The sequence below is a fragment of the Penicillium brevicompactum genome, assembly GCF_028827555.1.
Source record: "Penicillium brevicompactum strain IBT 35665 chromosome Unknown utg000001l_segment0_segment0, whole genome shotgun sequence".
In the NCBI taxonomy this organism is placed as follows: Eukaryota; Fungi; Ascomycota; class Eurotiomycetes; order Eurotiales; family Aspergillaceae; genus Penicillium; species Penicillium brevicompactum.
Genome location: NW_026623203.1, coordinates 2,375,849 through 2,403,444, shown reverse-complemented (window position 1 = coordinate 2,403,444; position 27,596 = coordinate 2,375,849). Strand labels below are relative to the sequence as shown.

At 49.8% G+C, this 27,596-nt stretch overlaps 11 protein-coding genes across 11 annotated transcripts; 7 read left to right on the top strand and 4 right to left on the bottom strand.

Annotated features, from left to right (window-relative positions):
• Positions 1-87: 87 nt before the first annotated feature.
• On the bottom strand, positions 88-2,884 carry N7506_000677 (putative 60S ribosome biogenesis protein Rrp14; the record flags this gene model as incomplete). The annotated part of the gene is made up of 7 exons (XM_056949973.1): positions 88-1,013; positions 1,043-1,553; positions 1,667-1,753; positions 2,126-2,204; positions 2,359-2,580; positions 2,654-2,839; positions 2,865-2,884. The coding sequence occupies 7 exons, from the start codon at positions 2,882-2,884 to the stop codon at positions 88-90; spliced, it is 2,031 nt and encodes a 676-aa protein (XP_056815888.1).
• Positions 2,885-4,813: 1,929 nt separating this feature from the next.
• Positions 4,814-5,489, top strand: hel10 (putative high expression lethality protein Hel10; the record flags this gene model as incomplete). Its single annotated transcript, XM_056949972.1, has 2 exons — positions 4,814-5,124; positions 5,180-5,489. The coding sequence occupies 2 exons, from the start codon at positions 4,814-4,816 to the stop codon at positions 5,487-5,489; spliced, it is 621 nt and encodes a 206-aa protein (XP_056815887.1).
• A 460-nt stretch (positions 5,490-5,949) lies between these two features.
• N7506_000675 (mitochondrial 37S ribosomal protein uS2m) lies at positions 5,950-7,103 on the top strand (the record flags this gene model as incomplete). The annotated part of the gene is made up of 4 exons (XM_056949971.1): positions 5,950-5,980; positions 6,041-6,241; positions 6,296-6,358; positions 6,403-7,103. The coding sequence occupies 4 exons, from the start codon at positions 5,950-5,952 to the stop codon at positions 7,101-7,103; spliced, it is 996 nt and encodes a 331-aa protein (XP_056815886.1).
• A 715-nt stretch (positions 7,104-7,818) lies between these two features.
• N7506_000674 (histidine phosphatase family protein) lies at positions 7,819-9,379 on the top strand (the record flags this gene model as incomplete). The annotated part of the gene is made up of 4 exons (XM_056949970.1): positions 7,819-8,572; positions 8,620-8,737; positions 8,790-8,894; positions 8,944-9,379. The coding sequence occupies 4 exons, from the start codon at positions 7,819-7,821 to the stop codon at positions 9,377-9,379; spliced, it is 1,413 nt and encodes a 470-aa protein (XP_056815885.1).
• A 1,098-nt stretch (positions 9,380-10,477) lies between these two features.
• Positions 10,478-13,015, bottom strand: N7506_000673 (putative alpha-glucosidase; the record flags this gene model as incomplete). Its single annotated transcript, XM_056949969.1, has 1 exon — positions 10,478-13,015. One exon carries the CDS (start codon positions 13,013-13,015, stop codon positions 10,478-10,480), a length of 2,538 nt encoding a protein of 845 aa, XP_056815884.1.
• Positions 13,016-13,771: 756 nt separating this feature from the next.
• N7506_000672 (uncharacterized protein) lies at positions 13,772-15,954 on the top strand (the record flags this gene model as incomplete). The annotated part of the gene is made up of 11 exons (XM_056949968.1): positions 13,772-14,306; positions 14,362-14,459; positions 14,518-14,580; positions 14,632-14,684; positions 14,738-14,923; positions 14,980-15,247; positions 15,310-15,331; positions 15,381-15,478; positions 15,534-15,598; positions 15,651-15,686; positions 15,744-15,954. 11 exons carry the CDS (start codon positions 13,772-13,774, stop codon positions 15,952-15,954), a joined length of 1,635 nt encoding a protein of 544 aa, XP_056815883.1.
• Positions 15,955-16,232: 278 nt separating this feature from the next.
• N7506_000671 (uncharacterized protein) lies at positions 16,233-19,050 on the top strand (the record flags this gene model as incomplete). The annotated part of the gene is made up of 11 exons (XM_056949967.1): positions 16,233-16,384; positions 16,418-16,528; positions 16,584-16,643; positions 16,705-17,169; positions 17,316-17,422; positions 17,481-17,811; positions 17,868-17,991; positions 18,047-18,062; positions 18,117-18,216; positions 18,346-18,460; positions 18,538-19,050. 11 exons carry the CDS (start codon positions 16,233-16,235, stop codon positions 19,048-19,050), a joined length of 2,094 nt encoding a protein of 697 aa, XP_056815882.1.
• A 235-nt stretch (positions 19,051-19,285) lies between these two features.
• N7506_000670 (uncharacterized protein) lies at positions 19,286-20,486 on the bottom strand (the record flags this gene model as incomplete). Its single annotated transcript, XM_056949966.1, has 5 exons — positions 19,286-19,316; positions 19,373-20,001; positions 20,049-20,185; positions 20,239-20,250; positions 20,381-20,486. 5 exons carry the CDS (start codon positions 20,484-20,486, stop codon positions 19,286-19,288), a joined length of 915 nt encoding a protein of 304 aa, XP_056815881.1.
• A 605-nt stretch (positions 20,487-21,091) lies between these two features.
• N7506_000669 (TDT family transporter) lies at positions 21,092-22,492 on the bottom strand (the record flags this gene model as incomplete). Its single annotated transcript, XM_056949965.1, has 5 exons — positions 21,092-21,226; positions 21,291-21,576; positions 21,639-21,935; positions 21,995-22,366; positions 22,410-22,492. The coding sequence occupies 5 exons, from the start codon at positions 22,490-22,492 to the stop codon at positions 21,092-21,094; spliced, it is 1,173 nt and encodes a 390-aa protein (XP_056815880.1).
• Positions 22,493-23,233: 741 nt separating this feature from the next.
• Positions 23,234-25,062, top strand: N7506_000668 (putative MFS transporter; the record flags this gene model as incomplete). Its single annotated transcript, XM_056949964.1, has 7 exons — positions 23,234-23,442; positions 23,503-23,679; positions 23,731-23,844; positions 23,904-23,928; positions 23,985-24,157; positions 24,215-24,658; positions 24,708-25,062. 7 exons carry the CDS (start codon positions 23,234-23,236, stop codon positions 25,060-25,062), a joined length of 1,497 nt encoding a protein of 498 aa, XP_056815879.1.
• Positions 25,063-25,472: 410 nt separating this feature from the next.
• N7506_000667 (isopenicillin N synthase family dioxygenase) lies at positions 25,473-26,696 on the top strand (the record flags this gene model as incomplete). Its single annotated transcript, XM_056949963.1, has 3 exons — positions 25,473-25,475; positions 25,531-25,959; positions 26,022-26,696. Coding segments are annotated over 3 exons (1,107 nt in total), but the record flags the coding sequence as incomplete, so codon positions are not given.
• Positions 26,697-27,596: the final 900 nt, after the last annotated feature.

Sequence of the window (27,596 nt, the reverse complement as noted above, 5' to 3'; positions counted from 1 at the left end):
GATATTGGAAGGGAAGGTTAGAATAAGAGCAGCATATAAAAATGAAGAACAAGTGAAAATAGTCAAAATCATCAGGTAATGATTTGCTTATTTCTTCTTGCCACCACCCTTGAAGCTACCCTCGAATCCAGGACGAGCCTTCTTCTTTCCACCGCTGGAAGACTTCTTCTTGCCACCCTTGGTGCCCTTATCATCTCTGCGCTTGCGAAGGTTTTCATCGCGCTTTGACTGGCGCTGTTCCTTGGAGCGGACGACAGTGTCGAGACGGTCCTTCCACTCGCGCTCGGACTTCTTCTTTGCGGTCTCCTTGCGCTTGAGGGCCTTCTTGAGGAGGGATGTATCGTCGCGGACACGCTCGCCGTGAGCACGCTTCTTGGCGTTAAGCCAGACATCCTTGTCTTCAATATCGGCACGCTTGGACGGATCCATCTCGGCAAGACGAGCCTGCTTGGCCTCGGCAGCCTTGAGCTGCGAAGCTGGGTCACGAGCTCCGTGTGTCTTGGGCTTGTCACGGACTTCGCCAGTGATGTCGGTCTGTTGTCCGTCGGTGAACATAACACGGCCGAATGAGAAGTTGTTGCTGTTAGAGCTGACAGACTCAGCGGGAGAGCGGGGAGAAGCAAGCAGGGACCCAGAGCCACCGGGGGAGAAGCGGCGGGCCATAGCCTCATCTGTCTTCAGCTGTTCCTCCTCTTTGGCCTTCTGGCGAAGCTCCTTCTTGTGGGTCTTTCTTTGCTCGGCCTTTTGGCGGCGGGCTTCGATCAACTCTTGGCGGTTACGGGCAGGCTTTCCGTTGAGTCCGTCTGCGTGGCGCTTAGCACGAAGCTCATCCAGGCGCTTCTGTAGGCGCTGCTTGAGCTCTTCGGGTGTGTGCTTAAGAGGTTTGGGCTCTGAGGATTTGGCTTCGGTGGAGGCGGTGGGGGGACGATAGAGGAGGTTGAGGAACTGCCGGATTGGGGATTTGAGGCATCGAATTCGGGGGAGTCTGTGGAAGAGGCAGTAGAGGGGTTTTCCTGTTCAGGGTTGAACTCGATGGAGAAACCTTCCTCAACAACACCGTCGTCTTCGTCGTCATCCTCATCCGCAGATTCTTCGGCATCCTTGGCTGTGGTGCCGTTAGGCTTGGGGGCAGATTTTTCTGTGCCTTCGGTGGGAGTAGTCGACGACTTCTTTTCCTGGGCCTTCTCCTTTCGTGAGGCATCCTTGGCCTTCTTCTTCTCCTTTTGGTTGGCCTTCTTCTGAACCTTCTTCTCTTCCTTTTGCTTTCTGCGCTCCTCGGCGGCGGCTGCCTTGGCAGGGTCTGCCTTATCAGACTTTTCAACAGGCTTCTGCTTTTTGGAGTTTGCTGTTCCGCGGTTCAGTCCTTCCTTGGGGGTTTCTGTGCCCATCTCTCCGTCGGATCCATCGGACTCGAGGGTCCCATCCTCGCGCTTACGCTTGCGGGCGTTCTCGTCCATCACGTCTTTGGCGGTCTTAGTGGCCTCAGGGTCCAGCTTCGCACGCTTTGCCTCACGAGCTTGTTCTTTGGTCTGTTTCTTGCGTTGCCATTGATCCTATAAGTGAGGATGATGGTCAGATAGAATTCTTCAGGATCGGCAATGGGTGGTATAATTGTATCCACTCGACAGAAGTAGAGTCATGCAATATGCAAGAAGGGCCTACATACACTGGTATCTTCTTCACCGTAGTAAAGTTTGGCGGGGATCAAGGACAGTAGACCGTCAAATGCCTGCGCATGACTACGCAGCCGTTCCTGGGGGGTGGTCAGCTCGCAAGCCTTGCGGGACATTCATCGGGCTCACAAACCTCGATGTCATCCATTATTGAATCCCGTAGACTGAAATTGCAATCTGGAGGGGGAAGCTTGAAGGTCAAGCGCAACGAAAAATTCGGGGTGAGGAAATCTTGGCGCTACTTTGGTCTCCGCTTCGGCTGTTCACCGCCTAATTTTTTTTCTTACTTGGCCAGTGCGCCTTATCGGTACTTGCTGGCTTATCGGAGTTGTTGTCCACGGGCTTCTTCAACGCCCAAGTCCATTTCTTCACCTAACATTGATATCCACCGGAACAATTGCCATCATGCTTCTATAATACACTCAAGACTGGTTCACAATACCGGGGCTTACATCCAACACAGGACACTCCTCACTCGCAATATCCACCACTCCCTTATAAGGCCATGGGTCTGTCCAGATGAGATCGTACCTGGCACAGTTAGCGCCCGGACTCACCAATTTGCCGCTGTCTTCTTGAGATCAGTGGAAACCAAAGCCCAAGGTTCTTGTGAGGAATCTCGGGGTGATTGGCCCAATGTAGGGCCGAGCCACTGAGCCGCAGAGTGCCTGGGAAAGCCACTTACCGCTTCTTCGGATACTCTATAGGCACACCATCGCCAAGCGCCTCAACAATATCTCCCATAGGTCCATGTCGCCATGAGATCAAAATATTGCCTGGTCCTTTGTACCTGTGAATCGCGTCCACCACACACCACACTTCCCCCGCTGGCAGTGAGTGTCGACTTCCAAGCCCAGATCGCTGGCCAGCGGCTGAACAGTGAAAAGCGAACGCCCTTGTGCTCCATCTACTCGATATCTTGTTAGATTGATCCGTTTGCCTGATATCCTGGCGACACCGCTCATATCAACGAAATAGACTCACTCTCCTTGGTGTGTGGTGCGAGGATATATCCTATGTCGTACCCTGAGTGCTGGCCGAAAACGTGTCGCAGACACTGAGCGCGCAACTCTCCCTCCGCCGAGAGACCATGATTCTTCTTATCTGCGGGCTTCTCGCCATGGCGAATGAGATAGACTGTGGGCTTGTGCTTCGCGGAGCCAACGCTCAAAAAAGAAAAACAAAGCTAACAAAACAGATTGGAGTAGCATTTTGGCGTAGACTCAAGCTATCTATACCACACGTATATACAGCAGAGCCAAGCAGCCAAAGGCGCAGTTGGTGAAGATGAAGAAGCTTGAAGAAAATAAGGTACTATTAAAGAAGAAAGGGGGAGGAAAACAGGAAAACTAGCACACCCTTCACCACCGCCTGGGTGTCGATCGGGTATCCATATTCCGATACTATCTACTATTGCTGTGATGAAATCATTGGTGCAGGGCACAGCGTAGCCCAAAGCCTATCAAGGGGTCAGCGGAGGAAAAAAAAGCAACGTAGAGTATGGCTGGCGCAGAAAAAAAGCAAGCAACTAGTGGATCAGCAGCTTTGATATTCCAATGACGATGTAGAACGGGCGGCGCCAGGGCTGAAAAGCGGCCTAAGTGCTGGAGCGGGTGGGCGAACTACAGGGTGAGCCGAATTATCGTGCTTGATTTTAGGTTGTCTCATTGGGCCCCATGCATGTCCGCGTTTGATGATTTTGATCGACCGTAGGGCTTGATCTTAAATATCTGTCCCCCGACCTTCGAGATTTTGCAGGTAGGGGGTTGGGGACTAGACTCTTTGATCGATATATTTGAAATCAAAGTCCCTTTACGGAGTATTGTGTGAAGAGACCGGCATCTCATGGATGAGGACCCTGGTGAATGTACCCTAACTCTCAACCAAACCATGTGCGCTGTGTAGCAAAGCTCATCACGAGTTGATCATGATCACCTGACAATTTCCAATATGCACGAGGTGAGGGAGTTGTCGAACTTGTGTGATGGAGTTGATATCATGACTTGAGGTACGGAGTACATCAAACCGTGCCTCTAAGCGCAGAAACTCGGTCGGCTTCGAATATATATTCGTTTTCGGTACCGGAATACCCGAGACCGGGACTAAGAAAGAACGAGTGCTGGTTTTGCAAGAATGAGAGATCATAGCCCCTGGGCTGCTTATTACAGTAGTTTGTCACTTGAACCAACTGGAAGTGCCCAGGTGGCATCACTATGATTTCAAAGCCGCATAACTTGAGGAGAAACAACAAAATGGTGGCGGGGTTGTTGATCATTGTACTTTTACGGAAATCTTGATGCAAGTCTTGGCTCCAGGCCCCAAGAATTCACTAGCACGTAACCTGAGTATCATGTTGAGATTAATTTATTTTTGGATTGATTTGCCTCGACACTAAAGTGGAAATATCCGCGTGATGTCAGTGCAAATGATGCTCATCTGGTGATGGCTGTGTGATGTACGGAGTACTCCATAGAAGTACGGAGTACATAGTAATCAGTGATGGGAGCAGAAAAGAACTGCATTACGAGGTCGGACGAGCCAATATGGGGCTGAGATTGCTAGGCAGCCAGATAAATTACCCCAAAACAGTTAAACAGCACGCCGAGAGGCACGATACGCCTAGCGAAGACCGAAAGGCTCGGCATTACCATGACATTCTAGAAAAGCCATGGAAGCCGAGAGATCCGTGTAAGGCGATCTACACGGTACTGGATATAATTAGGTGTAATTAGGTGTAATAGGAGGGAAGTACGCAAGTAATATGCTCAGCCCACCATAGCCACAAGAGAATACAGCAATATGGTGCGCAATGGAGCGGGATTATGTGGCGGTGCTGCATTAGCAGGGGGATGGATCGGGATCGGATTTCATAGGCCATACGGTAATTAAACCCACGAACGTCAGGCTGTAAGTACCAAACACAGGGCTGACGCTTTGAACGCTGCGCCCCCCTCTGTAAGCGTAAGTTTCCGCGTCTCATGTGGGGTTCGGTCAGCCCTGTGGTTGCTCCGGAAGGTCACGTCTTATAAAAAGGGTTACCCCTCCGATTTATTCTTCATCTCTTCACTCCACTTCATTCTACAACTTACTTCCATCTCCAAACTCAAACCATCACATCCATTCTCACATCCCACATCAATATGTCCGGATACGATCAATACAACCAGGGCGGCTACGGTGGCCAGCAAGGCTACGGTGGCCAACAGGGTTACGGTGGTCAGCAGGGCTATGGTCAACAGCCAGGCTACGGCCAGCAGCAGGGATACCCTCCTCAGCAGGGCTACCCTCAGCAGGGTGCCTCTGACTACTACGGCGGCCAGCAGCACCAGCAGCACCAGCAGGGTGGCTACGGCGGCCAGCAATACGGCCAACAGCAGGGTGGCTCATCCGACTACTACGGTGGTGGCCAGTCCCACGAGCAGTACGGTCAACATGACCAGAACCGCCAAGGGTATGTAGCTCCCTTCTACATTCACTCAATAAGCACATATACTAACAGGCAACAGTGGTTACGAACAGCAGCAGCAGCACGGTGGCCCCGAGGCCCAGGAGGGTGAGCGTGGTCTCGCTGGTGCGCTCGCCGGTGGTGCTGCCGGTGGTTTCGCCGGCCACAAGGCCAACCACGGCTTCCTCGGAACAATCGGTGGAGCCATCATTGGTAGCATTGCCGAAGATGCCGTCAAGAAGCACCGCAACTCCAGCTCTCCCCAGCCTCCCCAGGGCCAGTACGGCAGCCAATACGGTGGTCCTCCTCCCTCCCAAGGCAGCAGCGGCGGTTCCATGATGGACCAGCTCGGTGGTTTCTTCAAGAAGTAGAGGGTTTCTGATGGGCCCTTCGTTTTGATGACATGTCCTTCATGAATTTCCTTTTACTCTTTTATGCTTTCATTGTTTCACTGGGCTGGCATGCATCTTTTTCTCTTCGCCAGAACGCCATGCTTTTTTGATATCTTTCTTCGAATGGGGTTTTTCAGCGCCCTCGGGCTTTTGTACCATGACAAACTTGCATTGATACCGGAAATCTCCTTAGTGTGATTCGACCATAATCCCAGAACTGCAATGTGATTATTCCTATGAAAACATCCAAAGAAAGTAAATCTTTTAGGTAGACGATTTTGTAGTGTGTTGAGAGGCTGCAGTAGAGGTTGTTCGTGGCCAAAAACAAACCCGAGTGGTTTTGCTGGCCTCAGGCATACGCCAAGCCCGACAAAAGTTCAAGCGGACATGTCCCCAGTAACCTCCCCGTCAGACACTTCTGCATTTCAGCCTCACCAAAATGATTGTACGGAAGGTTTTCATGCGGCAGAGTGAGTTTCCCTTGGATATTCAGTGTGTATAGTGATTCCTCTGACAGCGCATTTCCCCAGGCCGCCAGGTCCTCGCCCTGAGTCGACGAGCCCCGATCTCAGGTCGCTTCCAATCGACACTGGCCGGAACACCAGACGAGACATTGCAGAGTCCCCCTACCGAGTCCATTACAGAGTCAATTCAGCCCGATAACCCTCTTGCGGAGATGATACAAGCCCAAGCCCAATCCCAAGCACAACCGTCGCAAGATCCCGCTAGCGGTACGTCGTGAATTTCCCAACTGCTCGATCCCATTAACTGACATTGTATCCTAGGAATCCCATTCCACAAGCTCGGCTCAAAGGTCAAAACCGAATACCACCCCGAAGACGTCCTCCGTAATCCCCCAAGCCATCTCAGGTGACCCTGGAACTGCTCCTAGCCTCCGGTACTCACATGGGTCACTCTACTTCTCGCTGGAACCCGCAGAACTCCCGCTACATCTTCGGTATCCGTGAAGGTGTGCACATTATTTCCCTGGACGCGACAGCCGCCTACCTCCGCCGAGCCGCGAAGGTTGTCGAAGAAGTCGCCGCGCGCGGCGGTCTCATCTTGTTCGCCGGTACCCGCAAGGGCCAGAAGCGGGCTGTTGTCAAGGCCGCCGAGTTAGCGAAGGGATATCACATTTTCGAGCGCTGGATTCCCGGCTCGTTGACCAATGGCCCGCAGATTCTCGGCCATTGCGAGACCAAGGTTGTCAACGCGCTTGATGAGGAGTTGGATGACTTCAAGAAGGATTTGGCGGATCGTCCGTCCCTCAAGCCTGACCTTGTGGTGTGTTTGAACCCTCTCGAGAACGTGGTGCTTCTGCACGAGTGTGGCCTGAACAACGTCCCCACTATCGGTATCATTGATACTGATGCGGATCCTACGCGTGTCACTTACCCCATTCCTTCGAACGACGATAGTCTCCGGGCTACTAGTTTGATTGCGGGAATTCTGGGCCGTGCTGGCGAGGCGGGTCAGCAGCGTCGCTTGAAGATGGCACAGGAGGGTAAGACCACCTACAAGCCAATTACGGCTGCTGAGCTGCGTCTTGATCCCTTCACCGGAATGAAGCCCGAGGAGATTCAGAAGAAATAGAGGGGGTCGAGTTTGCATTTTGGTAATTTTTTTTGGCATCCGGTCGATTGCATTGAAACGACGGGTCTCTGTACTGTATAGATCTTGGTGTTGACATGTATTAACAACTTTCAAAAATGGTTTTTAGCACAAGCTACTTGGTTTAATTAAAGTTGACGTATTATATGTGCCTCCATGGGTACCCATTGTAGGGGTGTTGAAGTCCAAGTCCAAGTACGGAGTAGTTCACTACATCTCAGTTTAGGAGAGAACCGGAGGGATTAACTTCGGTAATGCCTCCAATTATTACCCAGCAGAAGTCAAAGCAGCGTCTCATTTTCAAGTTCTAACAATTTCCGTCAATCCGTAATCGTTCGATATGGACCTAAAGACGACTTAAAAGCTTGTGGTTCGGATACCCACTCACTACCCGCCGAGAGCCAGTCAGATTATGCGAAACCACCACGTCGCCCTTCGGTCTGATATGATTTGCATTGAAGCTATGAGAAAAAGTGGCCCCCGTCAGTCAGTTACAATGCGACAGCTTCAACTCCAATGCCTCCTCTCCCAAGAATTGCGCACGTGGGTATTGCGATAGTCAATGACTTCCAAGGTTACAGCCTTAGCCCAACGCCGAAGCCGGGCATGGCTGTACTACGTATAAAGAACCAGACGACGGTCGGTTCTGAGTTTATCGACAATTCCTCCAGACAGCTGTCACACACACACTGCAGCTATGCCTTCTCTCTCAAGTTTCATTCATGCCCTGAGCATAGTAGGCGCACTCGGTTCGAGCGCGACCGAATCCTCAAAGCAATTCTCCCAAGAATTTCGCGACAACTACAGCATATTAAAACATTACGGCGGTAACGGCCCTTACTCCGAGCGTCGCTCGGACGGAATCTCACGCGACCCGCCCGCAAGTTGCGCCGTTGACCAAGTGATTATGATCAAGCGTCATGGCGAACGCTACCCTTCTCCGGCCTTGGGCGCAGGCATCGAAAGCTCCCTCTCCAAACTCGACCCCAAACGCACATATAAGGGCGATCTCTCCTTCTACAACGATTGGTCCTACTACGTTCCCAATAAATGCCTGTACAACGCGGAGACATCCTCGGGTCCATATGCTGGGTTGTTAGATGGCTATAGCCACGGAACTGAGTACCGGGATCGGTATGGGCACCTATGGGACGGGGATGCTATCGTGCCCATGTGGAGCAGTGGGTATGGACGGGTGATCGAGACGGCGCGCAAGTTCGGAGAGGGCTTCTTTGGATATAATTATTCGACCAATGCGGCGCTGAACATTATTTCGGAGAGCGAGACCATGGGCGCGAATTCGCTGACGCCGGTCTGCTATGCGGATAAGGATACTGCTACCTGCGATGGTTTGACGAATACTATGCCGCAGTTCAAGGTCGCTGCGGAGAGACTCAATACTCAGAACCCGGGACTGAAGCTTAACGAGACGGATATCTACTATCTCATGTGTGAGTACCGACTCTCTCTGGATTTCGAAACAGGCTGACAGACATAGCGATGGCATCATTTGAACTGAATGCTCGTTCTCATTCCGAATGGATCAATGTCTTCACCCAGGATGAGTGGGTCAGTTTCGGCTATGTCGAAGACTTGAACTATTATTATTGCGCAGGGTGAGTTCAAACCGCACCGGAATATACCAGCATCTTAACTAACAACCCTCAGACCTGGAGACAAGTCCATGTCCGCCGTTGGATCCGTCTACGCCAACGCAAGTCTCACCTTGCTGAACGAGGGTCCTCAAAAGTCTGGTCCTCTCTTCTTCAACTTGTAAGTCAAGACCACCACAAGCATGATCAATACTAACCGACCCATTCAGCGCCCACGACACGAATATCACACCTATTCTCGCAGCTCTCGGCCTCCTCACCCCCGAAGAAGATCTTCCCCTGGACAGAATCCCATTCGGAAACCCATACTCAACAGGCGACATCGTACCTCAAGGTGGTCATTTCACAATCGAGCGTCTGAGCTGTGATAAGACAGCGGTCTCAAAAGCAGGCAGCTATGTCCGTCTCGTGCTTAACGAGGCAGTCGTTCCTTTCAACAAATGCACATCAGGCCCGGGCTACTCATGTCCCCTGGAGGAATATTCTACGATCGTGAAGGGGATACTGCCTGACTATGTTGGTCAGTGCAAGGTCCCGCACAAGGACCCGAAAAGTCTGAGCTTTTGGTGGAACTTCAATTCTACCTCTGAATTGAACTACCGGAAGGGTCCCATTCCTTGCCAGGAGGCGGAGGCTGACCGCTGATCGTGTAATGATGACCATATAGATGATTTGTATAATAATAATTTTGGACTCTACTATTTTTACATCAAGTATTTCCACTAGATTGAGCTTGGATGTTGGCTATCAAAATGTTTCATTATTCTGAGCTCCTGGCACCTTTTCACAGGTACGAGAGATAATGTGACTGTCCCACAGATTATCGCTTCTTAACATTCCCATCCAGGAAGTGACGAAGGACCGTAGCCAATAAAACCACCGGGAGGGTTACACTGCAGTCTGTAAATGGAATTGAAGTAATAGAAGCGGTCTAATGCTCTGAGCCTCATAATTCTAAAACGATACAGGTTTCTTACCCTCAGCACATTGGCAATAGGCTCTGTCAATGCCACAGTGTGGGTCCTCACTACAAGAATATCAGCATGGTTCGTAATATGAAAGAAAGAGACAATACAATGGATAGCATCCGCTGAAACCATCAGTAGAATCGGTGTCTGGATGAGGAGCTGCTAGTGCTATGGCAGCGTTGAGAAAATGAAAAAGAGCAGCAGGCCTCATCTTCTTGGTAAGCCTCGTAATAGAAGTTGAAACTGATGGATGAACGCCTGGGCAGAGCGGAGAGCTACATTCATCTTATATCTACCTCCTGTGACAGCCTAAGCTGACAGCAAGGTCTGTATGACTTGTACCAATGAGGCTCAACGATAGACACTTCGGTCAGTATAAGCTGCAGAGATTCCAACGGCACTAATTTGATTGGAGCAATAAATGAAAATACCTGGAAAAGGCTTCTTCCATGATGGGCTACTTGTTGCTGTCATACTTTCGGCGAGACAACTCTCCCTAGACTGTCCCAGAATGGCCATACATGTTATCGTCTCCAGGGACAGCTGATTCGGCACACAAGAAAGCAAATCGCTCGGAGGATAATGACCAGTCTCTGTAGGATCGCATTTCTCTATGCTGTGCTCTGGAGAGTATCATTTAAGGGATGAATGGTGAGTCGATTTCAAGGTTGTGGACATTAAAAGTTCATGTAAATTCATCTATGTTCAATCTAATGGTATAACCCAAATGCAATCCATGTCCATAGGCCTGAGTACCATCCAAGTCTTCCCAAAATTAAGCCTTGAGAGTATACACAACACGGCCACGGGAGTCAGTACCCTTGAGAATAATCTCATCACCAGTGCTTGAAACCACACGGCGTTGGTCACCATTATGCAAAATAATATCCAAGTCCTTCCATGCAGGAGTGAAGGCAGTCTCATCACGCTCGAGCTTAACAGAGACCTTCTCCTCGGTAGAGCTGTAGCTGACAGTGTATGAAGCAGTGCCAGGCTGGACCGAGATACCGTCATCTTCGTACCAAGTGGTAGTGAAGATGGTACCGTGCGAGGTTCCCTTGGGTGGGAAAACCTCGACGCCACGGTAATCATCAATTTCCTGTACAGAGACAGAAGCAGCAGTCTCGTCACCAGGGACACGAGTGTGTACGCTCTTGCCGACAGGGATTGCTCCACCGACACGGGCAATGAGGGCAATGCTCTTCTGCCACTCGGATGAGATCTCAGCCCATTGGCCAGATGCAAGGTACTGGTAAGGGGCATTCATGTTGACGAAACCGTAGTCAAAGACGCCGGTCTTGCGAGGGAGGTAGACATTGGCGACATTGACTCCGGTCTTGTACACACCTCCAACGAGCACGGTTTCACCGAACCAGAATTGTTCCTCGCCTGCCTTGAGTTTCGTGGTCCACACTTCGGGATCGGACTCGTAGCCCCAGCCTGTCCAACGTTGGGGCGGCGATGCGAACTTGTGGCTTTCCAGACCGAGAGAGTAGATGTAAGGTAGCATTTCGTAGCGACGCTTGATGGTGTCACGGATCTGAGGGGTAATCTCAGGGTACATGAAGGGCTCGATGACATCGCCGACGGAAGAATCTTTAGGAGAAGTCTTGAAGCAGTTGATTGCAAAGCGGGGCGCATGGCAGCCCAGTTGGACCCATCGTAGGAGGAGTTCGGGAGAGGGTTGAGGGCCCTCAAATCCACCAATATCGTGACCCTCGCATTGGAGGAGCGAAATACCGGCGTTGAGCGAGAGGGCGTTGGCACCTTTCATGTTCTCCCAGCTGGTGACATTGTCACCACTCCAAGAGGAAGCAGCATAACGAAGGGTTCCGGCAGTGGCGCTTCGGGTCAAGACGAAGGGGCGCTGCTTGGGCTCCATATCTTGCAAAGCGTCATGGGAAGACTTGCCCATCAACTCGGTGTGGATGGCGCGGCCCCAGAGGCCAACCGAGTTCTTGACATTCTTCGCAGCGGCATCGGCCACTGTGGGCTCGTTGAGAGACATTGTCCAGTCATCATCAGGTAGCGTATATTCGTTGTTGTCGTTCCACATTCCATCGATGCCCACCTTCTTCAGGCTTTGGACTCCTTCGTACCACCACTTGAAAGCCTCTGCTGAAGTGAAATCAATGTGGGCTCCATCACCACCGGTGGCACCACCGGCACTCCACAGACGCATGTACCCAGGCTCCTTCTCAGAATCCTTGAAGAAACCACCGGCATCAACGAGCTTCTGGAAGTCGGGGTGAGAAGCCAACAAGAAGGGCTTGATGTTTGTGATAAGTCGGATACCATACTCGTGCATCTTGGCAATCCAGTCTTGAGGATCGGGGAAACGAGACCGGTTCCACGTAAAGACGTTGCGGACCTTGGGCTCGGTCTCAGCAATGGAGTAGCCAGAGCTCATTTGATGAGCCGAGCAAGGAATACCATGTTGCTTGAGTTTCTCAGCAAACTCCAAAAGTGCCAGATGAGCCTTCTGCGGCTCATCCAGCATGGTGTACTTGTAACCACCGGAGATGTAGCCGTAAGCCCAACGGGGCACCAGAAGCGGGAAGCCCACAAGCTCAGCGTAGGAGCGAACCACATCTTTAATGGTCTTTCCGACGATATAGTACTGTTCAAGACCGCCATAGTCCTGGCGGTATACCTTGAAGTGTCCCCAGAGGCCATCGATCTCAGCTCCAACGGACCACAATCCGCGGCCATGGGTGGTGGAGAAGATGGCCACACATCCTTCAGCAGAGGCTTTGATCAGGAGAGGGATATGCTTGTAGAGAGGATCGGTGTTGTACACATCGTATCCGAAGGAGTCGGTGGCAGAGAGCTGGAATTGACGGCCGCTCAAGTCCATGGGTGCCGCCTTCTCGCCAAGTCCGACATGGAGACATTCGCGGTCATGCACGGAGTAGTTGGCAACACCTTCACCGTCTGCGACGAAGGATCGCAGGGGTAGATCCTCATGTAAAGGCTTTTCGGAGCCAGTCCATGAAATCTTGACAACTGGGGTGTGCTCCCAGTCTACGGAAGCGGTGACACCGGCAACATCAAATGTCTTGGAGGAGGCACTCTCCTTGGTAGAGACATTGGCGCCCTGGAGGCTGGTCTCGGGCTTGGTGACACTTGGATAGGGTGGGATAGGGTGCTCCGCGGAAGCGAAGGTGGCGCGGAATAGGTTGGGCCGAACAGCCTCGAAGGTAAAATCGAAGGCGCTCTTGCTCTTTGTGCTGCTTCTAACGTGAACGGAAGCTTCTTGGTTCGCCTGAGGCACCTGTGAGTAGCCCTTAGGGCAACTTTCTTTTTGAGGCATGATGTGCAGATGAATGCGATTGTACCAGAGGAACTGGAGAGAATGCCAGGATATTCACAGACATGGTGGCTTATTTGAATGCTTGTCGAGCTCGTAGGAACGTACCCCGCCAGTGAGGTACAGCTGTATAGAGTCGGAGATCGGGAAGAAAGACCGAAAGGCGGAGACACGAAATTTAACTCGGCGCGGGGTGACAAACGAGACAAACTTTGGAATCTCCGAAATGCGGGCCGATGGTGTTTGACCCCACAAATCACCCCAGTCCGGGGCCCCAAGATGGTCTCGGCTGTCAGACTTGCGCTAATTTCGCTAGTCTTTCGGTTTTTCTCACCGAAGTCCGATACTAAGACTTCTGGGCACTTGCCACAACTCCTCTTCTTTCCTTCCCCCCTCCCACGGCAATTGTCGTTGTGAAGTGATTGGATAGCTGATCGGACGTTGGCCGTGGTGCCGCAGGGATCGTGTCCTTCCGTGTCTCTCCAGATCAACTGACCGTGCAGATATACGCAAACTTACTTTCATTGGCGACCATGCCATGGGCTAAAGGGACAAATCAAATGCCGTTTATGGTGTGACACTTCGGGTTTGTTGCTCTCGTCCGGGGAGTGTAATATACTTCCTTCCCCACGGGGTTTTAGATGTACTGTGTTCGAGCCCTACTTGTCTTCAGTGAGCCCCATAAGCCATCTCCACCAATTTTTGAATCAATTATTGGGTTTCTTCTTCTACTCTATCTGCCGCTGTGAGTGATTAAACATGTCGCACGAGGCATCATCACATTCAAAGGGCCAGCAGGAGGAGTTCGTGGAGACCATTGAGCCTGAGCAATCGCAGGCTGCCTCCCCGCACAAGAATGACACAAAAGGTCAGCCCAAAGGAGACCAGGCGTTGCAGCTCATCGAAGAGGCAGGGCACTCGAACATTCTGACCCCGGAGAACAACGCCCAAGTTCTTCGAAAGATCGATTTGCGTCTGCTTCCCATTCTCTTGGGAATCTACTTCCTGCAGCAACTGGACAAATCGACCATCTCGTATGCCTCAGTGTTTGGAATCGTTGAGAAAGCTCATCTCCATGGCCAGCAGTACTCCTGGCTAGGAGGCTCGATCTATCTAGCCCAGTTGGTGTTCCAACCTCTGGTTGCCTATCTTCTGGTGAAAGTACCCCTGGCCAAGTTCCTTGCTGTATCTTGCCTTCTATGGGGCATTGCTTTAACATGCATGACGGCAGCAACGAACTTTGGAGAGTTGCTTGCGTGTCGAATCTTCCTTGGTATCTTCGAGGCTGGAATCGGTTCGTCGTGTCCTTCTCCCCCTATACTGCCCCTGCTGACGACACGCTCTACCAGCCCCGGCCTTTATCGCAGTGACCCAAATGTGGTACCGTCGTCGTGAGCAGCCAGTCAGATTGAGTTCCTGGTATGCAATGAACGGAGTTGTGAATATGGTGGGTACACTCCAACCGTAGCCTCGACCTCGTTCCTGGAGTTGACATGAGATGATAGTTTGGAAGCCTGATTGCATTTGGACTCGGACACATCAAATCGTCCATTTTCGCACCCTACCAGGTCAGTTTTTCGAATGTGTTGGCCTGGTCATCTGCATCTAACGCCCCTTAGATCATCTTTCTCTTCTTCGGCCTGGTGACTGTTGGGTTCTCTGCCGTTATCCTGTAAGATTTGGCCTCATCTCTCTGATGAGCATATACTGACACCTCGTCAACAGTGTTTTCATGCCAGACTCGCCCGTAGCGGCTAAGTTCTTGGGAGAGGAAGACAAACTGTTGGCTATTGAGAGACAGCGGATGAACCAGCAGGGTGTTGAAAGCCAAGAGTGGAAGTGGGACCATGCAAAAGAAGCGTTCTTGGATCCCAAGTCGTGGTTCTGGTTTGCTTTGATGTTCTCTATCTCGTGAGATACACCGACAAACCAATCCATCCAAACTCAGGTTACTGACGACATTCCAGCGTTCCCAGCGGAGGCATAACCACATTCGGTCCCTTGATCATCAAGTCTTTCGGACTAAGCGAATACGATACTATGTTATTCAATATTCCATTTGGTGCGGTCCAGCTTGTCGCGACAATGGGCGGAGCCTGGCTAGCAACCGTATGGAAGATGAAGAGCCCAGTCATAGCACTTCTCTGCCTCCCACCCATCGCAGGCTGTGTGATGCTGCTGCAAATTGCGCATGACAACGCCCACAAGGGACCCTTGCTTGCAGGTTATTACATTGTGAGTGTTTGAACAAAATTACGAAAACAGTATGTGGTAAAGTTCTAACAAGTGGCATCCAGATCTCCGTATACCCAGCTATCAGTAAGATTTTGGCAAAAGCCCAGCACTGAACATCACTGACAATGTCCAGCCCCAATGATCTATTCATGGTCCGCAGGAAACACAGCCGGCGAGACAAAGAAGAAAGTCACAACCGCTATCCTATATGTTGGCCAGTGTGCCGGTAATGTACGTCGCGCCCGAGTCTTAGTATATGCCTTCGCCTTAACATTCCCCTTTCCAGGTTCTCGGGCCAAATCTCTACACCACGGCTGAAGCACCACTATATCGCCGAGGTCTGCTTTCGAAGTGAGTATACCCTGAAAGCTCTCTCGTGGTAAGATCTCTAACATTCGACCAGCCTCGCACTATTTTGTGTTTTAATAGGCCTCACTGGGTAAGTGACCGTCGCCTAATTTTACATGAGCGACACAAGTCTAATTTGTTAAAACAGGGCAAACGCTGCATATATGTTCTATCTGAACAAGAAGCACGAGAAGAGACGAGTAGCTGTCGGAAAGAGCGCCAAAATCGTAGACCAGTCGATGCAAGCCGTTCAAGCCGTCTCTGATGCCAAAGAAGACCAGCCCCAGCAAGCAGCAGATGACAATGCCTGGAAGGACTTGACTGATTGGCAGAATGAGGACTTTGTCTATGTTTTCTAAGAAATTACGAGTCGAGTGTGTTATAGGTAGTGGGAGGCTGTTTTGAATTTGCTCTATGAATTTGCCATTGTACAATTGGACGTAACTAGGAACATGACTTGATTTTGAAAATACTTTTGATTGCCTCAAAGAGTAATGGTGTGCTTCATGAGGAGCAGTGGCAGTCTTGGTACCTTGTATAGCCGGCTCGGCGCAAAAGCCGAACCCCGCGTTTCTCCAGACTTTCCCTTTCCCGCCCCTGAACAGTGTCGGTGAAGAGAAAGTACACCCGACTCGACATGGCTGATGAGCCTGGTTGCAGTCCGTACAGCACGGTGATAGAAGGCGAATCTTTACACCTTGTCCCAGCGCCAGTAGGGAAAAAGCGCATCCCGGTACGTCGCCATCACGCCAATCGAAGACCGCAAAAGACTGGACAAACCCTAACGATGTATGGCGTTCCCGATGCATAGAAAGCCTGCAGCGCCTGCCGACAATCAAAGGTCTGTGCCCAAAGCCCCCAGAGACTGGCTGTTTTAAGACATTTAGCTGATTGTGCCAAGGTGAAATGCGACGGAGAGAGACCGTGTACAAGGTGAGCTACAAGTTTATGGAACATAAAAAAGGCCAGATTCTTATTGATAAAATAGATGCCAGAAGTTGGAAAAGCAATGCGTCTTCTTTGAAATACCAAAGGACCCCGTCTCAGAGTATGCACCAATCTTGTTTAGCGGCCAACCAACAGCGCCTATATTGACCAACACCAACTAGGCGAATAGAGGGTGTTGAATATGAAGTTCAATATCTTCGAAAGCAGCTTGATGATATGCGCGAGCTTCTTCAACAAAGTCGTGCGCAGTCCACTCCCAAATCCTCTCAACTGGCACACTCCCCAAGTCACCTTCGTGGTCGGCAACCCCTGTGCCATGAGAGCGCTTGCGGCTCCTCGGTATCCCAGTACCCGCATACGCAGGATTGTCCGCAGGAATACGGAGATGTTTCCGCTACAGATCCGGGCTACACAGATGGTCATCGGTTCCAAAGATCTATGCCAGCGTCGATGCCAACTGTCTCACCAAATGAACTTGCAACTCAATCAGTCTATGCATCAAATCTTATTGTCACACGACCACCCAAAAGAAAGCGATCAGGCTTCGAGATTCGGGATGAGCCTATCGCCGACTTTATTGACAAAGGGCTCATCACATTTGAATGTGCTCTGTCATACTTTAACACGTAAGTTCCCTCCATACTTCATTGACAGTCTATGATTATGGCTTGCTAAACCGATCCTTAAGGTTTTTTGAGGGATGCGTATGTATCATCTGCTAAAGCAAAATTAATGGATTGAATACTCATGCTCCACAAAATGTACAGGATAGATACATGCCGATCTTCGACCCTCAATACGACACTTTCGGGTCCATCAGATCACGAAGTAGCATACTTCTGAACGCAATATGTACCATTGGCTGCATGGTCGAGACAAGTAACATCATTCACTCAATCCAAATGGCGCGTTTTGTTGCTGACCAGCACATTCTCAGGATCCGGGGGCCCAATGTCCGACCTTCTCCACGTGGAACTCAAAAAATGGATTAATGTTATCATTCAAAACAGGGAGCTTAACTGTTTGGAGTCAGTACAAGCAATGCTAATTGTTGCTTGTTATTCCAAAGAACGCTCTTTGATTCTATCCTTTGCTACTCGCATGGCTCTAGATCTGGGGCTGCACGAGGCCTTCGATGAGCTCACCCAAAGATTGGCTCTCCGAAATGAAGATATAGCATATGCTTTGCCTCATCAGATGTTAGAAGAGGAGAGAGCTCTTATGTGGAAATCTCGGACCTGGTTTGGTCTCTTGGTTCTCGAACACATGTAAGATGATCTTGACGGTTCAAAAGGATATCCGAAACTGATGCTGTACAATACAGATTTCGCGTTGATGGGGGTAAGCCACCTGGTATTCGACTTAAAGGGAATTCTCGGCGTTGCCGGGTCTTGCTTGGACATCCCTCTTCGACAATCCTAGATTTACGGCTGTTTTCTCAAGTGGAGGTTTGTCAAATGGCCCAAGATATAAATTGTGAGAAATGCTAACCTTGGCCTTCAGCTGAATATTCTCAGAGGTATGAGAATACTTGCAATATGCTGCTAGCACATAACTAAAATCGACTCCATAGCAAATGTCGGAGATACCCTCGGAGGATCGAACTCGCTTGATGGACCAAGCATCATGGATTACGTGCATGATATGAAGATAGAACTGGACTTATGGTTCGAGTAAGTTTCTGTTAGCACCATGTTCAAAGTTTGAATAAACTCACTAACTATCAACAGTGATTGGTTACGCATTATCGGTATGACTGAACTCCCAATGATCCGCTAAGATTTCTGATTTTTCGAAGAGAGTTGTGATGCTGCAGCAGAAGAAAAGCCATCTCTACTGGTGGCTCTTCGGGTGCAAAAGTGCTGGGCAGAAATGATGCTGAACTGCAAAGCACTGCGATCCATGGGCGTGGAGAACGTAGCGCAAGTGCTTTCCTACTCAATGCACCGGCACTCTTGCTAATATCAATCTCAAGTGCTATGTCTACCACAGAGCGAACCATACTTCTTACCGCAAAAGCCAGCGCCCGTCGACACCTCCGTCTAATCATCACCGATCCAGACTTCTACCTCGCCAAGCTAAAATATGCCATGGACTTCGTCTGGGCTAAGTGTGCCTTTTCGTTCCTTCTACTCCTGAAGTTATCTCGTCTTCTGCCTGAGCGCGACGAGGAGCATCAAGAGCTGCTGACAAATGGCAATCAACTCGTCGACGAGTTGAGCAAGGCCGGTGCTAGTGGAACACAGTCCGGCGCCGGGAATATCTATCTTCAGATTCTGAAGGTCAGCATTGAGAAGTACGGGCGTGCATTGATGGAGACACAGCAATCCAGCTCGGATGGGCCCACAGCCACGTCGCCGTTCTGGGAATTGTTCGACGCTCAGGCGGATCTTCAATGGTTTGTGCCTGAGCAATTTGTGTCCGAATGGGATTTCCCGGGGTTGAATCTGTTCTATTTCCCTACTGCTTGGCAGGATTTCTTCGGTGACTTTTCGTTGGCTATGTAGATTAACACCCTTGTGGGTGGGCGCATCAGTGACGGGAGATCAAGGAGGCAAATGTTCGTTCGGTTAATTGCTGCTCCCGGAGAGCAGTAGCTGTTAATTTGAGATATTCACTTTTCTAGTAGCCCTCTATCTAACAGTTGGGATCTAATGAGCCCTGGATATCAAAACAAGTGAAAAGGACCATGGAAATAAAGGCAGATGCGTCAACTTTCATCACAAGCAGGACCGAGCGTACTTAACCGAGGGCTTGCATAGCAAGCTCGACACTAGAGAAAAATTCGTTAGCTGCAATCCTTTCAGTTTGGAGACCGAAGCAACATACGTTAGGAAGGTTCCGGCAGAGACAGGCATAGCTCTCAGCAGAGTAGGTCCGATACCCTTCCAGAATCCACCAAGACCCTCAACGGCGTAGGTCTTCTTGAAGCAGTCACGCATGCTGCTGAACTTCTGGTTGGCACCGAATCCATCGGTCTGCATCTTACTCTTGACAACATCGAAGGGGTAGCTGGAAAGCCAGAGAGCCTCACCAGCGAGACCACCGTAGATGGCGACCTTGGTGCTGCCGAGGTCCTCGCGCTTGAGACCGTTGTACTTGGCGTCCTGGTTCATCATGAACTCGAAGGCCATGAACCAGGTTCCGTAGGCCTGGGCCTCACGGAGCAGGGTAACTGCCTGACCGCGGTAGAGACCACGGAAAGCACCGCCTTGAGAGGCGAGCTTGCTCACACAGTCAATAGGACCAGAGTACAGACGACCAGCGCCGTGTGGCTGGGCCTGCAGACGAATACGGACGTGCTCAATGGGACCAGAGAGCACAGAGTTGGTCAGACCGGCGAATGAACCAGCCATATAGTACTGGACATAGGAGAGGTCTTTGACGGCGTATTTCTTCTTGTTCAGCTCTTCCAAGCGACGACGCGCCTCATGGTAGGCACCGAATTGAACAGAAACCTATTGTTGATTAGGGCTTTGTTGATGAACCGGGCCGGTGAACTTACACAAGCACCGATTCCGATAAGTGGGGTCAGGGTTCCCTTGTAGAAGGCCGTGGGGCCTTCCTTCTTGAAGATCTGAGTCGCAGCATCCAGCGCACTCTTGTATTGAGTGGTAGTCTGCAGGCGGACCTTGACAATGTCTGAAATTATTAATTAGTGCATGATCATCGCGTGCTGAGCTGAGATCACATACCAAAAGGTTGACCTGGCGATTTGTTAGCAATTGGTCTGAATTCGGATTGAATGAATGAATGTGCTCCAAAGATATCGAGTATCGTAGAGGTAGTTTCATGAAATGTCGCTTCCTCGGAGTTCATTCAATTGAGCACACATACCGAGGAGAACCTGGGCCATTCCACCAGCTGCGCCCGCGGCCAAATCCTTGACGGTGCGAAGGGCACCGCCGCCTTGCTCAATCTGGTCAATTGTCTCGGTCTCCATTGTGAATTGATGAACAAGTAAGCTCCAGCGAGTATAAGGTCAGGGAGAGACTCCAGGCTTTAAGTCTAATCCGCCTATCGCGATCGCGCCATCTCACCGCTGATTGGGTGATAGCACCGAGGCACGTGATTTTACCGACGGGATTCTTACATAATTTTGAATTCCGGCCCGGGGAAGTCTTGGCGTTTATTCCATCGGATTTTATATACAACCGGAGGCGATTGAACAGGTCAAAAGACATACGTACTCTTCTGAGATTCTCTTTGGAGAATCTCAGAAGAGTATACTCATTGAGCTTTCAAGTTGGGGACAGCCCTGGAGCTACAGGCTACAAGATCGATACTCACACCAAATCTGAATTCCGCCAAAGCTCCACTGGTTCCCAAATTCACCCCGCAAAGCAAGGTGGGGGATCTCATGGCTCTCCCTTTTGCCCAAAACACTCTTATTACGGACAAAATTTGGTAGAAAAGAGATATTGAGATTACCCGTGGTTAAACAGGCAGTTGCATGGCAATTGGATACATTATGAACCCCATGCATGTCTGGAAAATGAGCTGACTCAAAAATCAAAACAGCCCGAAGATGAATAAATTCAGACAACGTCACACGCATGCTCTCTCTTCTTTGAACGCTAGGTTCTGTAAACATGGTGCATGGAACAAGGTCCCATGCCATGCACCATGTGCAGTTCTTGAGGTGACTAGAATCCAAAGCAAAACTACTGCCCCACTCAAGATCTTGAAAAGTGCATTCCAGTCAGCACTGTAAAGATACCTGGAATGGCGATATAGTAGCACTCACTGTTCCAAAAACTTTGAAGAACATGATGTCCATCTCAATTCCCAGCTCCATGGTGTTTGCAGCGTATACACCAAGCGGAAAAGTAAATCCCCACCATCCCATGTTGAATGGGAATGGAGTTTTGTGCAACACTGTTGCAAGCGCAAACACTAGCCATATCAAACCGAAGCTCCACATGAGAAGGGAGATAAAAATCCCCAGAACATACGCCATTCGACCCGCCAAAGGGTCTATAAGGTCACTGTTCTGGAGTAGGTTACGAGACACTTTCCCTATGTATAGAATGCTACTAGCATGTAAGCAATTTTCTCCCCAAGAGAAGTAGTCTCAACAAAGGGTTATGCTCACCCAAAGCCACCAAAGCCAAGGGGCCCCAGCGGCAGGAAGCAGCTGACTATCACTTCTCTTGGTGGAAGCTTGTGCACTGCGAGTCGCTGGTAGTAAATCACTAAGACAACGATCGCCAACGGAGTTCCCATGCCCCATAGGATGAAAGACACCAGGAGTGTGCCTAGCGCATGTTGTTGATTTGGAAGAATGCCGGCGACTTCTGCACCTGCACCTGCAGCGACAATTGTGGCTGCAATTGGCAGTAACTGGAGAGCAGTGATCCGATCTAGCGAGGTTATATGGTCCTGAGATATTCTAATCCAACAGTAAGTAAGTGGATAGAGCATGCATCAGTTGAAAGCCGAGTAACTGACAGTATAAACGATATCGACAGGGTGACAGAAGCTGCCGCGACAACGTCCACCATCCATAAGACCCACGCGACAGTTTTGGCCCATTCGCCCCACAGTGGAACACAGACGAGCACCCACATCTCAATGAGTGTTGCAAATCCCATCGGGATGGTGGCCAAGAAGAGCGAGTTCACTGGGTCTTTGATCATTACGCTCCAAATCTCCGGATATAATGTGTACCGAAGAATCGAAGTGGTCATGGCCAGAGCGAACAAGATCGTATTCAAAATGAAGAACGTAATGGATAAGTAGTAGAGAGCTGGAGTATGGAAGGGTATTGAGGTCAGCAGAACCGACACGATGCCTGTGCCCATCGTCACGGCAAACCATCTACTGGATGTTAGTTGATTCTTCATTGGAGACATGGCTCTCGTACGAAGGACTGAAATTCCGCACAACGCGTCTCCAGCCCACATCATGTTTGGTAATGCGTGTGCAAGATTGAGACGTTTCACTCATGGTCAAGTCGGTAGGACTGGTGTTGATAAGAAAAGAAGACCGGGAAGCCGAGGGAATTGATATCTCACTGCCAAGTGCGGGTGTCGCCGAACCGCGTGGGGGAAAAGGTTAATTCAGTCATGGGCCATTTTCCCAAATCCAAACACAACTCAGGTCGAATGTTTCATTCTCAATGCCCGGCGTCAATAATCAGGGCTCACATTTTATCAAAACTACGCTTCGGAGCATCAAGTTTTCACAGACAAAAACATTGAAATGTAGTCTGCTAAGGGCTTACCCATCAGGTGTGGAGTTGCCCTCTTGTTGCTGTTGCTGTTTCCCTCCCATATTTCAAGCCAGTAGCTAGGCCCATGAGACCTGAGTGTCCTGTAGGAAACTTCGAAAGGGCGGGTCGGTCATATTGTACCTCCGTGCCCATCACTGCAAGTTGACGAGCCCAATTTCACTCGGTGTAAGTCACCCCGAATCTCGGCCACTTCCCCGCGCTAGATCGCAGCAAAGGAAGATCACTTCCTTGTCAATAAGCCAGAACAACAAGGCCACCTCCAATGATGCTCCGATCTCTTTCAAGTCTGGGGTTGACAACTCCACTCCCCCGTGGGGTAGATAACACATTTCCGGACTTATTCCGATTCACGACTTTCCAGATTGCACGTATGATGCTTATAACACCAGACTCTCCCCCCATGACCGAAAAGATTTGATCTTTTTAACTTTCAGTCTCCAAAATCCTTTCTCATCATGGACAAGTCAGTAGACGAGCATGTCGAATACCAAGAGGAATCCGACCACAAGGGAAGTGCCTTGGAGCAAGATGCCCTCTACCAAGCATATGCCTCCAAAGGCCCTGAATGGCATCAGACTATGACCAAACGCCTGCTCCGCAAAGTCGACTGGCATCTGTTGCCTTTTCTGATTCTGATGTATCTTTTAAACTTTTTGGACAGAAAGTGAGTGCCCACCCCGCACTACAGCGATTCCATCGCCGTAGCTAACAGCTTTCTTTGCAGCAACCTTTCCCAAGCTCGTTTAGGTACGCTCGAAGAAGATCTGGGTATGGGTGGTACCGACTACAACCTCGCCACGAGTATTCTCTTTGTTGGATACCTGTTGATGCAGCTCCCATCCAACCTGATTCTTACTCGAGTCCGACCCTCGCTGTTTCTGGGCATCGCAATGGCCATTTGGTAAAAACTCGATTTGGCACCTGGATAATGACATACTTATCGTCGATGTAGGGGTGTCATTTCCGCCTGCCAGGCGGCTATTACCTCATTTTCAGGTCTAATCGTCACACGGTTTTTCCTTGGATTTGTTGAAGCGCCTTTCTTTCCAGGCGCTGTGATGTTAATGTAAGTTGATATGGAACACAATCTATCTTGCGACATCGTCTCACATTTATTTCTTGCAGGTCAAGTTGGTATACCCGACAGGAGGTAACTGAGCCATTTCTTTCCGATCCATGAGATTCATGTCTGACATGCTCGCACAGCTGAGCCATCGCATTGCCTGGTTCTATGCCGGAAGCTCACTTGCCAACGCTTTTGGCGGCCTCATCGGGGCTGGTGTTCTGGGTAATCTCAGCGGAGCACAGGGTATTGCAGGATGGCGATGGCTGTTCATTATCGAAGGATGTATCACTGTGGGCATTTCGCTCCTCGCCAGGTGGGTTTTGATAATGCGGTCGTCCCATCTTCATGGCTATTTACTAACTCTTTTTAGCATCTTTCTCCCAAATTACCCTGCTTCAACTTCCTGGTTAACCGAGGAGGAACAAGCTTATGCGCAGTGGCGTCTGATGCACGATGCCGGAGAAGCTGATGAGGTTGGCTCAACAAGTACCAAAGAGGCCTTGGCCTTGGTTTTTGCGGACAAACGAATCTACCTCTTCATCCTCCTCCAGCATGTTTCGCTCTTGTCCCAGAACTTCCAATATTTCTTCCCGACAATCGTGCAAACCCTGGGCTACGGCAATGTCGAGACTCTTTTGATCACCGCGCCCGTGTGGATTGCCACATTCTTCGTTTCGCTGATTGTCACATGGACCTCAGGAAAGACGAACGATCGCAGTATACACATTATCTGCTTGATGATGGTCAGCGTGATAGGGGGCGTTATTTGCACCGTTACCACCAACATCGGCGCCAAGTTCTTCGCTATGTTCCTGTGAGTTTTTGGTGATCCTGCTTTCCTCTATAAGACTAACATTAAACAGTATGCCCATGGGAGCGGTGTCTGCGTATCAAATTATCATTGCATGGGTCGCTAACTCCTTCCCTCGGCCGTTAGTAAAACGGTCCGCGGCAATCGCGATCGCAAACATGATCGGAAATACTGCCTCGATATATGGTAGTTATATGTGGCCCTCGTCTTCGGGGCCTCGGTATATCCCTGGAGGAAGTGCGACCGCTGCGATTGCATTCTTCGTCGCGGTTATTGCCTTTATCATTCGCCTGGTCCATGTTCGTATGAACAAAAGACTAGATGAGGACGAACACGCTGAAGTACCTCCTACAGGCGCTCCAGCTGATCTAGAGACCCGAGTGGTCGGATTCCGGTATATTTTGTGATTTGAATGGATTTGCTGGATGGATTTGGATATAAAAAGGGAAGCACATGGGTACTCGTTCCAACACCCCCATTACCTATGATCCATAAATATAAGCTCAGATAAGCTTGGTAATTGAATAATAATATTGTCAACCGATTGTGGTGTTTTAGCAAAAGAGCACCGCCTGGGAATATCCCCAGGGCCGTCACACGTTCGGAGTGGGGTTGTGTTGTAACCGCACTCGCCATCACAGTCCAATCAAAGGCAACTTTCCCTTTCATTTCTAATTCCTTCTCTCCCCTAAAGCCAATATTTCGCTCAACTTGTTTCCTTCTTGCATCCTTGAATGTGTGTGCTTCTTCAATAGAAGCCCCAATATCATCGAGAGCGCTTGGTTAGCGTGAACATCATCCACTTGTGCCCGCTAGAATGGTATGGCCTCGAACCAGTCATACTGTACTTCGTTTCATGCTAATAGTTGACTTAGTCGAATCCATCATTTACCTCAATTCCTATTCTGGACTTTGCTCAAGCGACTTCCTCCAAGCTTGAATTTCTGGAAGCACTTCGTGAGGCTCTTGTAAATGTGGGCTTTTTCTATCTCCGAAATGCTCCCGTCCTTGCTCAGACGCAAGAAGACTTTACAAAGAAGGCTTTGGATCTCTTCGATTTACCACTCCAAAAGAAGCTTGAGATTGAGATGGTGAACAGCCCACATTTCTTAGGTTATTCAAGACTCGGTGCAGAGATCACGGCCTTGAAGCCAGACCACCGGGAGCAATTCGATGTAGGGACGCGCTTTACACATCTGCGAGTCTCCACTAACTTTCTTCTCTTTCTTCTCAAGTTTGCAACTGAGCTCCCAGCACCTGGTTCGGATGAGCCTTTGTATAGGAATGTAGTCGGGCCTAATCAGGTAAATATGCATTCTAGTGCCTCGAGCCATTCGTTTCCGCAGACTTATCCACATCTAATCAGTGGCCCGACGAAAGAGCGCTTCCTGGTTTTCGAGACGCATTCGATAAATACCTGTTCGAAGTGAGCAATCTGGCAGAGCAATTTCCGGGTCTGATCGCGGAGGCTTTAGACCTCCCGTCAAATGCATTCGATGAGGTATTCGACAGCCCTCAGCAACATAAGCTCAAGCTGATCAAATATCCCGCTCCAACCGAAGCCAGCAATGGTGACTCGGGCTTTCAAGGAGTTGGACCACATAAGGACTCTGGATTCCTCACATTTTTGTTGCAGGGAACACCACATCATGGACTTGAGGTACAGAATAAGTCGGGCACATGGGTTTCCGCTCCACCCCTCCCCGGTACACTAGTGGTCAATATCGGTCGATCTCTGGAAGCGCTTACAGGAGGGATTTGCACCGCGACCACTCATCGCGTCAGTTTACGACCGGAGAACTTCGAGGACAGCACAGGTTCTCTGGGTCCGAGGTTCTCCTTCCCGGTTTTCCAAGGAGTGAGTCTGGATCTTTCTGCGGAGAAGATTTCATTGAAAATCCCGGAATCCATCCGTGCCTTGGTCAAAGACGCCAAGGTCAAATCGGACGCAGAGGCAACTTTCAATAAAATGTTCCATGGGTGCATTGGCGAAGGCACTTTCGTTGCTCGGGTTACCAGTCACCAAGACGTTGGGCAGCGGTGGTATCCTGAGGTCTTGGAGAAAGCACTGAAGGGTCAAAAAGAATTTGTCGCTTGATTTACAAAGATAGGCCTGGCTGCCGATCACATATCTTCAGTTCACGGTTTAGCCAAGACTTCCTTTACTTGACCAATCACCATTACTCGATAGTTCGTTCAAGTAAAAGTCAGCCAAGTTATAAATACTCTCAAAGTCAATGAAAATTGTAATAGAGCTTCCCTGAGAAGAAGATCTGGCAGTGATCCTCCAGGTAGTCCATGATCTTGGACCCTGACCCTGAACCTCTTTCTTGGCAGTGTTTTATTACACTTGAATATAACCGTTCAAACATGACCTCTGTAACCGACGCGCAAGGTCTTTAGGATTCTGGAATGTTTATCCAAGCGAATGAGCCAGACAGCCGCATAGCTGCTGGGCGCAGGACGCGTCTATCTTAAGTTTTCTCAATGCTTTACCACTAGTTTCGGCCATTATTATCAGTCTAGCAATGGCTGTCGAATTATTAGCCTTGAGCGGATAGCGTGAATGTAGCTTGCATTGGTAGTGTGGTTCCTCTGGGTGATGTTGAGAAATTCACCACTCGTGCAAAAGAAGTCACGAAAGGTCTTCCTGAGAACGAGAAAATAATTCTTACCGTGCGGGACGGGGAGCACGGATTCGATGCAGCTAGTTCCTACGATGAGCCGTGGCTGAAGGACGCGATAAAGTCTGCTGTGGATGCTTGGTTAGAGTGATGTGAGATTTATCGACAGACGCAACGCATTTTCGTTTTTTATGGCCGGGCAATTAGTAGACTAATTGCAAATGCAGAGCTGAGTAACTTGAGTAATTATCTTATTGGTTGTTTAGCATCAATTTATTACTAACTTATTAGAAAGTTCTAATGGAAATAAACTAAAG